Below are 13,405 nucleotides of genomic sequence, written 5' to 3'. Positions count from 1 at the left end.
CATTAAGGACTATAATTACCGTAAGAAGATATTAGGATCGAGGCTTATAAAGATTGGAGAAATTGAAAAATTTATTGAGTATCCTCCAACATATCATAATTAAACTAGGTTAGATGAAATTATTCCTAAATTTTATATATAGGTGGCAGGCAGCCATGACCCACATATATAACTATAATGTTCTCTGTTTTACAATCATTCTCTAAGGTTTCCCACTTTATGTATAAACCGACCCATAATTTCCGCCATATATGGCATGTCTGTACTGCACCGCACAATTACGAAAAGCATATCAATTAATCATCACTCCACCTTTGATTTGAGCTTCTATTTGCATGAATCCTGTGATCAGAAAATATATAAACATATAATATAAGCTCACTACACTGCTTTTGCTGCTGGAACAAGTAAACTAGAAGAGTTTTGTTAGATAAATGAGGGTAATGAGATAAAAGAGATGTGGGAAGGGGACAGTGATTCATAAATAAGGGAAATGAATGGTATCATATCATGGAACAAGAGAAAGTAGTATTATTAATTTAATAGTGCAAATAAATAAATTAATTAAAAAGAAGTGGACAAGTAGTTTAAATTTACTGATAATCAAGAAATACAACCAAAAAATAAATTAGTGATTTACTTGAAATATAAATTTCCTTTTTAATAATTCCGACAGTTGTTATGAAAATAATGCAAAGAAAATACAGAGGAGAAGAGCTATATTAAATATAAACTTAAACAAATTTAATAGAGGTATTAGACTTTAAATTAAATAGAATTAATAGATGTATTATTGAGAAAAGTATTAATTAATAACTAAGATGTTTTTTTATTCACATAAAACTCCAATTTTTTTTACTTATTTAACAAGGGAACTGATTTTAAGCTCTATCTAATTGACCAATAATCAATATCCCTATTTTTAAATATTTATTTCTATTAAAAATTTTAGCCTTAATAAATATTACTAGAAATGGGATAGATAGAAAACCCAATTAAACTTAAAATGTTATTTTTTTTAATTTTTTTTGTATTAAATGGGGTTTAAAGAGATTCATTTAAATATAATTGAGTTGTACTTAGTAACGGGGGTATTGATCAATAATATGGAGGGCTAAAAATCACTTCTCGTTCAACAAATAAACATAATTGAGTGGATCTATTAGCACCCACTAATGACTAAAGAAGCTCCACTTGTTAATAAATTTTACAATGACAAATTTATCCCTAAATTTAATTATTAAAATTAACTTTAATTTCATATTCTTTACAAATATTTTGACACCCCACTATTATCTCATAATTTTTTTTTTATGTTATTCAAATCATTCTTATAACAAAAATATAATTTAATAGAGGAAAAAGATTTGCAGTAGGATATATCAGATTAAAAGTAGTACAAAATTGTAAATTTTTATTCCTTCTCATATAAATTTATTGTTATTTTTTTCTTCAAACTATTGGTAGCTATTTTGATCTATATAATTTTTTGTGTTTTTTAAGTGTATGGGATTATTTGTAAGGATTTTTTTAGCTTTAATTTTTTCTAAACTTTCAATTTAATTATAAAAAAAAATTATTTTAGGAATAATGATGGTAGGAGGTATATAACATACATGAAAGTAATGAAATGTTAATTTTTTTAAATATAAAAAAAAAATGAAATAGAAGGCATTCATGGAATTTATGGGGTGTCGTAAGAAAAAAAAAAAAATTTTAAAACTTTAAAATAGAGTGTCTTAAGAAATTTAGTTGGTGTGAAGAGCTCCACCCAATTTAAAAACTGAAAAAAATCATCAAACTTAATTTCAAAATCGAAATAACACGCTCTATTGTAATGGCCCAGAGGCCTCAAACATGATGATGAAAGAAGTCAATTTCTTGGGCCTACACTCTGTTCATTGATTTGAANTAGTTGGTGTGAAGAGCTCCACCCAATTTAAAAACTGAAAAAAATCATCAAACTTAATTTCAAAATCGAAATAACACGCTCTATTGTAATGGCCCAGAGGCCTCAAACATGATGATGAAAGAAGTCAATTTCTTGGGCCTACACTCTGTTCATTGATTTGAATTTTGAAATAACGGACCAGTTGCCTCCATGGCTCCACCCAATAATCAATTTCTGAAATAAATTAAAACAAAAAAAGTTTTCACCCGGCATTGATTGGAAAGAAAGAGTAAGTCAAAAGTAGAGAAAGACCATAATCGCATGTCTTTGGTGGTCCTGGTCCTGGTCCAGTCCCTTTAAGCATCTTTCACTTTCACTCCATATCTAATCTCTTTACCAAATCCTTCGTTTATTTTAATTAATTAATTGCTCAGTCTCAAGGAAAGATTTGGTAAAATATTAATTATAATTTCCTCAGTTTACTCCAATCATATACGCTACTGCAATAACAAAACATTTCTTCTTTGCCTTTTCATTTTCAACTTACCACATGAATGTCCAATATTTGTTTATTCCTTATCAATTATTATGTTGATCAGATTCCCAACAAAAGAAATGGGGTGGCACCTTATCTAATCATATCCTCTTATATATTACAAACTGCTTGGAATTCGAGATTTTTATTGAAAAGAAACTTGCCTGAAGTTATCTCTTATTTCTCGATTATTATAATGAACGGTACGCTAATTTTGTTCACCGGCTTATCACGTTAGTACGTTACATATAATATAAGTCAAGTTGATTTACCTCATTATGTCCGCAAAATTCGCGGGGCAATAGCACCACGTGGAGGAATCATAGTAACGATAACAAAGAGGTTTGTGCGGCTAGAAATGAACGTCTTGCTTCGATTGAATCTACACTTCACTTGATTCTCCGAATCTTTTTCGTCACCTACCCTGGCCATTACCTAAGCGACTCGGCTATGATTGATATATTACTTAATTTGCATAAAATAATATATGTATAAATGTTTTCCGCGTTGTTGAGATAGTCCATAACCGTAACATAAAATGATAAAATAAATAATATATAATTCACGTCAACTGGTGTGGGCCCTGTTCGGTTAAATCGGTGATCCAAAATTCATACAACTTGTACATCATATGACTTTGAAGGAAGGCTTTACTTGTGCTTCCCAACGCCTATCTACTCTATAAATCATACCATACATAATAAATGCCATACACTCATCCATCATAACCGTCCATCTTTAAAACAGATAACCCATCTCCATCTTCCAGTTGAACATCACACCATCAACGTTACACCACGACATTAGGTACCATTACTCCAATACAGCTAATCATTTCTCTCTCTTCATAGAAAATTCAAATTTCCACCATATAAATACGCCTCAAGCCTTCCTCAAGTCTCTCGCTCCCCTCTTTTCTTGTGTTTACGAAACGTATTCATTTCTATAGCTCCTTTTTTTTATTTATTTTAAATCTTGTCCGTCCATTGCCGGCATGTCGGCGGCCGAGATGGATCAACTGACATCAGGGGCCAGCAATCGTATAATCCCCATCCTTAAAACCCTAAGAACCTTTCTAATTTTCATCCAATCGGTCATTTTCGCTTTCGTCCTCCTCCTGCGGCCACGGCGGTGCTCGGCGGCTGGTGCGCCGCAATCTGCTTCAAAGAGTTGGAAGCGGAGGTTGATGTCGAGACTAGAGGAGGAGGACACCTTGAGAAGAAGAGCGTTGGCTGAGGATTTAAACATGGGATTCGAAACTGATGATGGGAACGTCCATTGCAGCTGTAGTAGCTCTCTCTTCTTTGGTGTTAGAAAAAATGCTTTGTTTTTCCGGTCCTGGTTCCCGGTTACCGGTGAATTGAAGTAAGATTTTTGTTTTTTATTATTATTTCATTTGACTTTGAATGGTGGTTTTGACTTTCAATTTTTAATGTCGTGTCATGTGATCGTCCGTCTCCTAAAAAAATAAGTTTTAGCATAATTATTTATCCTGGTTTTGTTAAAGAAAATCAAAGTTCTTGAATTTGTTTTGTTGTGATTTGTTTTTGAAGACAAATTTAAATCGTAAGTGAAGTTTATGATTTGTGATAAGAGAATATTATCTCTGATAACTGGATAATGTATATAATTGAATAATCAGAAATGTTATAGAAAATTTTCTAGGTTGAGTATCTTTTAGCGCTATGGTTCGATACGCTTCCGATGTGCCGTATTAGAATATCATTTGATTTTTATTTGTATCTCAACTTTTTGTCGAAAGTGTAACTTGTGTTTTGGTTTACCACGCTATTCTTCAATTTTACGAAATTTATTGTTGCAAATGTCTGTTTCTTTACTTGGCTACTGTGGGTAAAGTGTGCAATCTAACTTGCTATTTCCAATAAAACTTTGTGGCTCTAGAGGTTACTCCATACGAATGGATTAATGTTTACTGGTGCCAAATGGTTCTCTCTTATTATTTTTTAATTTTTTCGTTGATAAAATTCCACTTAACTTTAGCATGTACAGTTAATTTATTACTCGCTGCTGCCTTTTTCTGTTGCTCTTTATGCTTATTCCATGTTCAATTGCTTTCTTCTTTCAGGGGCATTTTGATCATTATACATGGGCTCAACGAGCACAGGTAATTTTATATGATCTCCTTTTGGAGGCATTTTGTCTGTTTTGCATCTTATTTTTTTTGTCACAGCTCGTAGAATAGTCCATTTTTTATGTGTCTTAGAGATATAAAAATTTCTGCTTTATTTTAATGTTTGTTGTATTTTCAGTGGGAGATATTCGCATTTTGCGAGGCAACTAACTTCAAGCAGCTTTGGCGTGTATGCTATGGACTGGATAGGTATATAATTTATACACTCTATAAGCTTTTTGAATAGGAGTTTTAGGTTGACATCATGAAATTTGATTGAGTTTTTCAAGTGTAGGTCATGGTGGGAGCGATGGATTGCATGGATATGTTCCTTCACTTGACCATGTTGTTGCGGACACTGTAAGTTCAAATTTTTTATGTATACTGATGCTGCGCTTCTGTCAAAGTGATTAGGCAGAACCTCTGAATACCTAAATTTTTTTTAACCCCCTGTACTAATTATTTCCTGGTCATTGCCTGTCATAACTGCACCTTCAGATTGAAACTACCCAAGAACTTGCAACCGAGTCCAATTACTTGTTTATAACAATTACGAATCTAGGAATAATGCTACTTGGCTGTACTCCATTGCTTTGGTGTTTTAACTAGAAGTTAGATGTTCAGTTATACCTCCAAGTGATTATTAAAGCTCTCTATCTTCTGATTCAATAGGGGGCTTTCTTGGATAAAATCAAATCAGAAAACCCTGGAGTACCGTGCTTCCTATTTGGTCATTCTACTGGGGGAGCCGTAGTTCTGAAGGTAAGACATAGACAGATCAAAAACTAGCCTATGATCACATTGGTTTTTTTTTTTTGAATTTGTGAGTTGATAAGTTGCGTCCTTGTGTAGGCGGCTTCATGTCCCCACATTAGAGGAATGCTGGAGGGAATTGTGCTGACTTCACCAGCTTTGCGTGTTAAGCCAGCACATCCTATAGTTGGGGTAGGTGGTTGTTCTATTTTTTCTTTTCATAGACCGTTTATACAAATGATTTGATGTTTAGTTGTCTCAATGAATAGTGTGATATACAAGTTATACATATATATTTTTGTGCTGTACTAATTAGAACTTCTTTTGGTCAAAACGATTTTGCAGGCTATGGCCCCTATTGTTTCTCTGGTTGCTCCCAGATTCCAGTTTAAAGGTGCTAACAAAAGAGGAATTCCAGTTTCTAGGGATCCAGCTGCGCTATTGGCAAAGTATTCTGATCCATTGGTCTATACAGGGCCCATAAGGGTCCGAACAGGCCATGAGATATTGCGCATTTCCTCGTACTTAACTCGGAACTTTAAGTTTGTGACTGTACCATTCTTTGTTCTACATGGAACTGCAGACAAAGTGACAGACCCTCTAGCCTCCCGGGATTTGTACAATGAGGCAGCTTCAAAATTTAAAGACATAAAGCTTTACGAGGGCTTCTTGCATGACCTTCTTTTTGAACCTGAGCGTGAAGAGATAGCACAGGATATAATTAACTGGATGGAGAAGAGATTAGATGTCAGTATTGAGAAGGCTGATAGTCTGTGGTAACTACTCATCTTATAGAAGTGTTTTTTAAATTTGTGAAGTTGGAGCTTTTAAGGGTCGGGAAACAGGCAGGTGAGTAATTACATAAGTTGGTCAAACGATCAGTGTTGGGGGTGGTCTCAATCCCATCAATTAAATGTGTATTATTTGTTACAAGTTTATTACAGTGGCTTCTGTTCTTCTACAGAAAAAAGTAGTAGAAATGCATGTTTCAAAACTTTTATGGCTTGCTTCGGTTTATCATTACTGCCGGGATCCTACCCTTGGCTCTTGTGCTTAAACCAGAAACAGTATTGACCTTGGGACAATCACAGCAATCAATCTTAAAATTTGTAACTGCCCTCTTCTTGCAGCAGTGCCGAACTTCTTTAAACACTGTTATATCGGTTTGATTTCACTCCGGCTGGCGATTGCTGAAAGTTGTTTGCCATGTTGAACTCCGATTAAAAACAATGAATAACTTGTTTAATTAACTATTTATATAATAACATGCATATATAGTCGATTTCAATGAGTTGAAAGCAGAGCTTGTTCCACATTCTTTGCCATTAATATGTCAGTACGATAAATGTAGGAAAGAAAATCTTCCACTCTCCACCCTTCATTTGGATCGGCTACGAATGACCCCTCAATCATGCAACCTTTATACTAATCAACATCAACTGGAAATAGTTTGACAGTGGCCACGTAGAACTTAACTCGATTGCTGTTATCAAGAACCTCATAGCTCAAACACTTATCAATGGGATTGATCATAAGAAGCTTCTCTTTTGTCCACCTGCTGCTGTTGTTGCTGGTGCTGCCCTCATTAAATCTGGATGAGGGTTTTGTGGAGGCCACACAGCGAACCAGGCCAGGATGTCCTGCCTCTCCCTCTACTTGGTAGCAAGAATCGAGATGAGGAAACCACTTATGTATGTTGCAAAAATCCTCCAGGCAACACCATACTTGGTCTACTGTTAACCTTTCTACCTCAACACTCGCCTTCCCTTCCCACTTATCTTCTTCCATCGCCACAAAAAGAGATGTAAAACAGGATGAAATTACTGGTTTAATTAATAATTTAATATTTCATTAATTAAAACAAAAATTCATACGGCACCGTCATCGTCTCTCTCTATCGGTAACATAAGTTGGCAGATAATTAAAGCTGGCGTGGGTTTGATGCATGGATGGTGAATACATGGTCATGGAGATCCCAGCTGTCCATGAATATTGCATCATTCTCCAACAAAAAAATTACTCAATTTGATTTCTTTCTTTCTTTCCATAATTTCTTCAACAAAATTAAATAAAAATAAACATATTAGATTAATGAAAAACTACAACACAACCACAAAAGAAATGTCAATTACTTATCTAAACTTGAATTGCATGCATCCTCCATTCTCTTAGCCGTGCGCTGTAGGCCCATATCATACTTCTTCACTAAATCATCCAATGCCCATCCTTCCACTGGATCAACTGTGAATCCCCACTCAATCACACACCCACTTTGATTTTCACCTTCATTGTCTTCTGGAACAATCTTGACCGTTGAAACATATGACTTGAACCCAATGTTGTTGTCAACTATTTCGTAGCTCAAACAGCGTTGAACATGATCAACGCTTATTAATCTCTCTGTGGACCAGCTAGCTTGAGGGTTGTTTTCATTGCTGGCACTAGGTGAAATTGAACAGCCAGAACAGTATCGGATGCAACCAGTCTGACCGTTGATTCCATGGACGCCATAGCAGGTGGCTAGACTTGGAAACCATTTATGTAAGTTGAAGAAGTCTAAGAAAAGAGGCCATATCTGGTCTACTCTGGCTTTTGTCAGTTTTGTAGACACCTTGCCTTCCCATTTTGGCTCCATTAATCCAGAGAGTCAGAGACAACTCTTGGAGCTAGTAGAGTAGAGTAGTGAATTCTTATTGTGGTAGATTGATATCTTCTTGAAAAAATATTCCAAACTGCCACTTTCGCGCTTAGACTCAACGCAACAGGGAATAAGTTATTCCTCGACTCTACAACATAAACATAACATGTTAAGGCAAGGTGCAAGAAAATAAATTTTTCACAGTGTTCTTTTTTATATTTCTTGAGGCTGTGCACTAGTTTTAATAAGCTCTTATACACCAGAGAAATCAAAACATCGATCTTTATTAGGGCCTTAATATTATACATAATCCTGTTATAACATGCTGATGATGAATATTGCTGCCTCAACCCAACTCTTTTTTTCTGTCCTGATCACCTATTTACTGCCTCTGTATTCTATTTGCCCTTGTTGAATCACTCTAATCTATTTCTTTTCGGGCTTGTCTTATCCCTGGCTTTTTCTATTGCCTATTCATTGTTGTAAATTCCTCTCTGCCGGGCTAACTCCATTGTTCATGTTTTGTATACTTCAATAAATTGACATTAACTAAAGTTATAATTATGGGAATGTGAAAATGTAAAGAAGATCAATAAAATGAACAAGAAATATATAGAAAACATTTAAATAACATTGATAATAAAACATCACACAATGTTTTCAATACATAAAAACGTATTCAATAGAACTCTATTTTAAAGGGAAAGGGTACAATATCGTAGTGACAGATATATTGCCCAAATTTTCTTAAATAAGAGTTCACGATTTCTAAATTTCAAGAACTTCATGAGTTAATGAGCAGCCAGCAGTGCTGTGTTAACCTTTTGTCCCCAGGTTAACCTTATTAGAAGAATTTTCAGGGTTCCATGGTTGAAAGAAAAGTCTGCTCCATTTTCTTCCCCATGTATTGGAGACAATAATTAAAATTAGAAAGCAAATTTTCAAACTTCCAGCCTGGAACTGGGTCAGTTACAAATGACCACTCGACTATGCAGCCTTTTTGTTGATCATCAGCATTGATTGGAAACACTTTGATTGTGGCCACATAGTTGTTGAATCCAATATTGTTATCAGTGACCTCATAGCTAAAACACTTTTGGTTGGCATCGATCATCAGTAGCTTCTCGTTGGCCCATCTGGTGATCATCTCATCAGACTCAGGTGATGCTTTTGCAGTTGATGAAACATGGCGAACTAAACCAGGCTTTCCTGGAACTCCCTCAACTTGATCGCATTTATCAAGATAAGGAAACCACTTATGTAAGTTGCAATAATCTTCAAGACAAGGCCATACTTGATCTACTGCTAAGCCTGCTATTTCAACACTGGCCTTGCCTTCCCATTTAGCTTCTGCCATGGTCAGAAATTAAAGAGATCGATGTAAGTGGCTGTGAGCGATGAGATTGCTACTTTATATATATTTACATAGATATATAAATTCGAAGGAGATGGTTAAATATGTAATTGACTGAGTCAGATATAGAAAAAGTGATGGAGGGCAGCTCCCTCCAGTCAAATAAAAAACAAAAACTAATTAAGAGACTGTTGAATAATGAATATTTGCCCTCTCTTCAACGGAAATGTATTATTCTACACGGCAACAAGTGTCAAGTGCATCTAATAATACTGCCCAAAAGAAAACACCCAAGCGTACGCCAAAAGCCAACTATATTAGGTTAGCGCACGCGGTTTACATAAACATAATCAGTTGGTCCTCTTCGTAACTTTTCCTTCGAATATATATTTGTATCATCTTAACGTAGGCATTATTTTAATTTTAATGTTATTTAGATATTGAATCTTTAAAATTGCTTCTAGAAACTAAAAGGAGTTATAAAATCTTTATATATACATAATGGATCATCCCTCTATCGGCAGGATAAGCTGGACAATAATTCCACAAAATATATCGCAGTGATGAATATAAGAAGACTTGAAACTAAAAATCAACGGAAAAGGAGGTTAATACCGAACATGGCACACCCATTTCGACCATTATAATTTTCTCCTAGACCGGAACAGTCTTGATCTAACTCTGAAGCTAATAAAGATGACCGAAACCAGTGTTGTACTTTTCAACTATCTCATAACTTAATTGTGAGAACATTCAATTACATACCCATTTTAGACTCTTGACTAAAACCAATTGATTCATCTCCTGGCCTACACTGGAATAACCTTGACTTCAACATATATAAGACTTGGACCCAAATTCGTCGACTTGTAAACTATCTCACAGTTTAAACAAAATATATTGAGATTGAGCATAATCAACAACTATTAATAAAAATTTTGCTCCATCAGGGCTTAGTGTTGGATATACAAGTCTTTGAAATATATATAGTTTCAGGTCTGCTAGATTTTGCCTTGCTGGCTGCAAATTATAAGTGTTAATACAGAATTCTGCATCAACCAGCGAGATCCGATCGACCTTGTCGGGATTAGAATTGATGTGTGCGTGATTACGGGTAATCAGTGATGAGTGAATAATAACGTCAGAAAGTAAATGACAGAGAGAACTTTTAAAGTGGTTTGGCGAAGTTAACCGCCTACATCTACTATGTTTTTTGTATATGTTGTGAGAGCTTACAAAGAACAATATAATTCCTAGGAAAATTTGCTTAGAATAATTGCCTAGCCCCCAAAAACAAGTTGTCATCGGTTTATATAGCACATATTTATATGATAGAGTTGAGGTAAGATTCAAATACGTAGGATTAGGAAGTTGCATGATCTTCGGCTACCTTAGTTGGAGGCTAAGTCAATCTGAATATCTTCCTTCCAAATTGAGCCAATCTAAATATTTTCTCTCCTAATAGGGAATTATCCTCTCCGGATTGACCGCACAACAATAGCCCCTCAGTCATGTCTTTGATTTGAATGGTTGTTGCACTATAGGTTGCAGTTTCGAATGGAAGAACTTGATTTATGCTTGCCGCGATCTAAGAGATCTGAGAGATCTTGAACATGTGATCTCAAGCGAATAGGCGAGCTAATGAGATTAATCAGAGAGCATAAAGAGCTTGATCTGAGAGCATATGAAGCTTGATTAGAGAGCATAAAGAACTCGATCTGAGATTGCGAAGAGTTCAATTAGAAAGCACGAAGAGCTTGATCTGAGAGTATAGTTCGATCAAAAAGTATAAAGAGCTTGATCTGAGAGCATAGCTGTAATGTCCATGTAATTTAATTTATGCTCTTATACCTTTAGTTGATTTTTTGTTAAAGTTATTTTGAGAATATGTGAAGAAAATGCCTTAAACTTTTATTAAGGGTGAAATGGTCTTTTCACTCAAAATTAGTTGAAATTGTGGAGAGTGAAAAGAGATAAAATTTCATGGAGAGTGCAATAAAAATGAGAGCATTATGGTAATTGACTATGGGACATAGATAGATTTTTTAAGAAAGTGTAAGGGCAAAATGGGAAATTATATATAATTTTATGTTATATCAAGGATTGAAGAGTGAAACCCTAGCCACTCTTCATCCATTTTCATGCCGCTTTCACCTCCATATTCTCTCAATTTCTTCAATTCTTCTTCAAAGGAAATTCATAGATTTTAGGTACTTTTGAGTGGATTTTCAATCCCAAGCATCTTTAGGTAAGATCCTTGCACTAAGATGTGAGTTTTAATTTTTAAAGTATTGAATTTTGATGGTTTGTGTTCATAGGATTTAAGAGGAAGAAAGTTGGATCAAATAAGTTTCTTAAAGGATTGGATTGCTCACATATAAGGTAAGTAAATCCTACCCTAAGTATGATTTAAGTTATGTTATGTAGAGAATTTCTTTTATGCATATATATGTGTTATATGTAGAATTGTTGATGGATTTAGTGTTGAATGATGATTATAACTTATCCATGAGAAGTTGTGTTAGTGTATTTGATGTTTGATGAATGTTTGGATGAAATTTGGAAGAATTGGAGTGGACATTTTGGAGTGTATATTTTGGGCAGATTTGGCATTAAAGATGGAGGGTTTTATTCCCAATTTTTGGTGGCTTAGAAAAGAGAAAGAAGTGTAGCCAAATTAGAGTTGTTTTGTGCTCATAAGTTGTTTGATGAAATGTCAAAGAGAAGTGTTTATATGAGTATGAGTATGTGTTATATTGAGATGAGTTTGTAGATGGTAGAGAATGACATGTTTACATTTCATATTGCATAATTGCATTTAAACATGTGAATTTAGAAAGAATTATAAGTATGAAACCATCTACATGCATACATATTCATAAAAGCATCAAAAAGCACTAAAGAATGTTAAAGAGTAAATAGAAAGAAATGAGAATATTAAAGAAGTTCCAAATCTGAATTTTATTTAAAGAAGTGTAAAAAGATAAAAATAAGAAAAGGTTGTTGCGATGGGGAACCGTGAATGACAAGAAGAATTTTCTCCACATGCACGCCGCCTTTAGTAAGCGACCTAAGAAGAAGAAAGAAGAATTGGTACAGTCCGTAAGAGTGTATGTGGATGAGGGTTGTACCCAAGAAAGAATAATACACTCACACGGCTAAGGTTCCAAATCCATGCCTCAACCGAGTCCGATCGGCAAAAGAACAAGAAAGAAAAGAAAAGTATAAGAATAAGAATAAGAAAGAAAAGAATAAGAACAGAAAATAATAAGAAAGAAACGAAAAGAAAGAATAGAAAGAAAGAAAAGAAAGATTAGAAAAGAAAAGAAAGAAGAAAAAGAAAGAAAGACTAGAAAAGGAAGCAATGAAAGAAATACAGAGAAAAGAAAGTTCATCTTTTATACATTTGTGCATTTGCATTATATATATGCATCATACCATGCCCGTTATCTGAGTAGTGGGAAATTAGAACAGAGGGAAAAACAGAGTAAGAGTAGAGAAAGAATAGAGAAGAATGGGGAAATGTAAAGTAAGGAAAGAAATTCAGAAATTAAGCAACGGAGAGAAAAGGGTAGCATAACGGGTTTACTTACTGAGCAATTAGTGCTCACCCTGTTGTTTCCAATGTTTTTGCAGGTAACAGGTGAAAGGCGGTCATTTGGAACAGTCACACAGCAGAAGGGTTGGGCAAAACTGTCAAGTTAATATTTTGAGACTTTATTATATTATGTAAAGTTTTGTGTATAAAGAAAATTAAATATGGGCCCATACTTTTATACTCGTTAATATATTTTCTTATATATATTTAATGAGTTTTTACTGTTATTTTACGAATATACTAGCTAGAGAGAGAGTCATTATAATAGCTAGATCAGAAAGCATGGAGAGCTTGATTTGAGAGCATAGCTCGATCAGAAAGCATGAAGAACTTGATCTGACAAAAGAGCCCCTAAGTGTGGAGGAAGAATATGGTAAAAATTAAGAATTTTACTTTGTAACTCCTAATTCTCATCAACATAGTGAGCCATTAAAGAAATGTACCCATTAGTAGTACAAGAACTCCAAATATCAAAAGTCAAGTATATTTTACCCGAAACCGTCTC

General features: G+C 34.5%; 4 protein-coding genes across 4 annotated transcripts; 1 reads left to right on the top strand and 3 right to left on the bottom strand.

Annotated features, from left to right (window-relative positions):
• Positions 1–3,350: 3,350 nt before the first annotated feature.
• Positions 3,351–6,283, top strand: LOC116122392 (monoacylglycerol lipase). Its single transcript, XM_031408247.1, has 7 exons — positions 3,351–3,791; positions 4,513–4,551; positions 4,697–4,767; positions 4,853–4,917; positions 5,230–5,319; positions 5,410–5,502; positions 5,656–6,283. Exons 1-7 carry the CDS (start codon positions 3,421–3,423, stop codon positions 6,088–6,090), a joined length of 1,164 nt encoding a protein of 387 aa, XP_031264107.1. The 5' UTR covers positions 3,351–3,420; the 3' UTR covers positions 6,091–6,283.
• Positions 6,284–6,735: 452 nt separating this feature from the next.
• LOC116122385 (lachrymatory-factor synthase-like) lies at positions 6,736–7,098 on the bottom strand. The gene has a single exon (XM_031408238.1). The coding sequence runs from the start codon at positions 7,096–7,098 to the stop codon at positions 6,736–6,738; it is 363 nt and encodes a 120-aa protein (XP_031264098.1).
• Positions 7,099–7,438: 340 nt separating this feature from the next.
• LOC116122384 (lachrymatory-factor synthase-like) lies at positions 7,439–7,945 on the bottom strand. The gene has a single exon (XM_031408237.1). The coding sequence runs from the start codon at positions 7,943–7,945 to the stop codon at positions 7,439–7,441; it is 507 nt and encodes a 168-aa protein (XP_031264097.1).
• A 640-nt stretch (positions 7,946–8,585) lies between these two features.
• Positions 8,586–9,336, bottom strand: LOC116122399 (lachrymatory-factor synthase-like). Its single transcript, XM_031408253.1, has one exon. The coding sequence runs from the start codon at positions 9,303–9,305 to the stop codon at positions 8,805–8,807; it is 501 nt and encodes a 166-aa protein (XP_031264113.1). The 5' UTR covers positions 9,306–9,336; the 3' UTR covers positions 8,586–8,804.
• Positions 9,337–13,405: the final 4,069 nt, after the last annotated feature.

Source organism: Pistacia vera, unplaced genomic scaffold (assembly GCF_008641045.1).
Source record: "Pistacia vera cultivar Batoury unplaced genomic scaffold, PisVer_v2 Contig1330, whole genome shotgun sequence".
NCBI lineage: Eukaryota > Viridiplantae > Streptophyta > Magnoliopsida > Sapindales > Anacardiaceae > Pistacia > Pistacia vera.
Note: the sequence above shows the minus strand (reverse complement) of the source record. Positions and strands in the feature narration are given on the sequence as shown.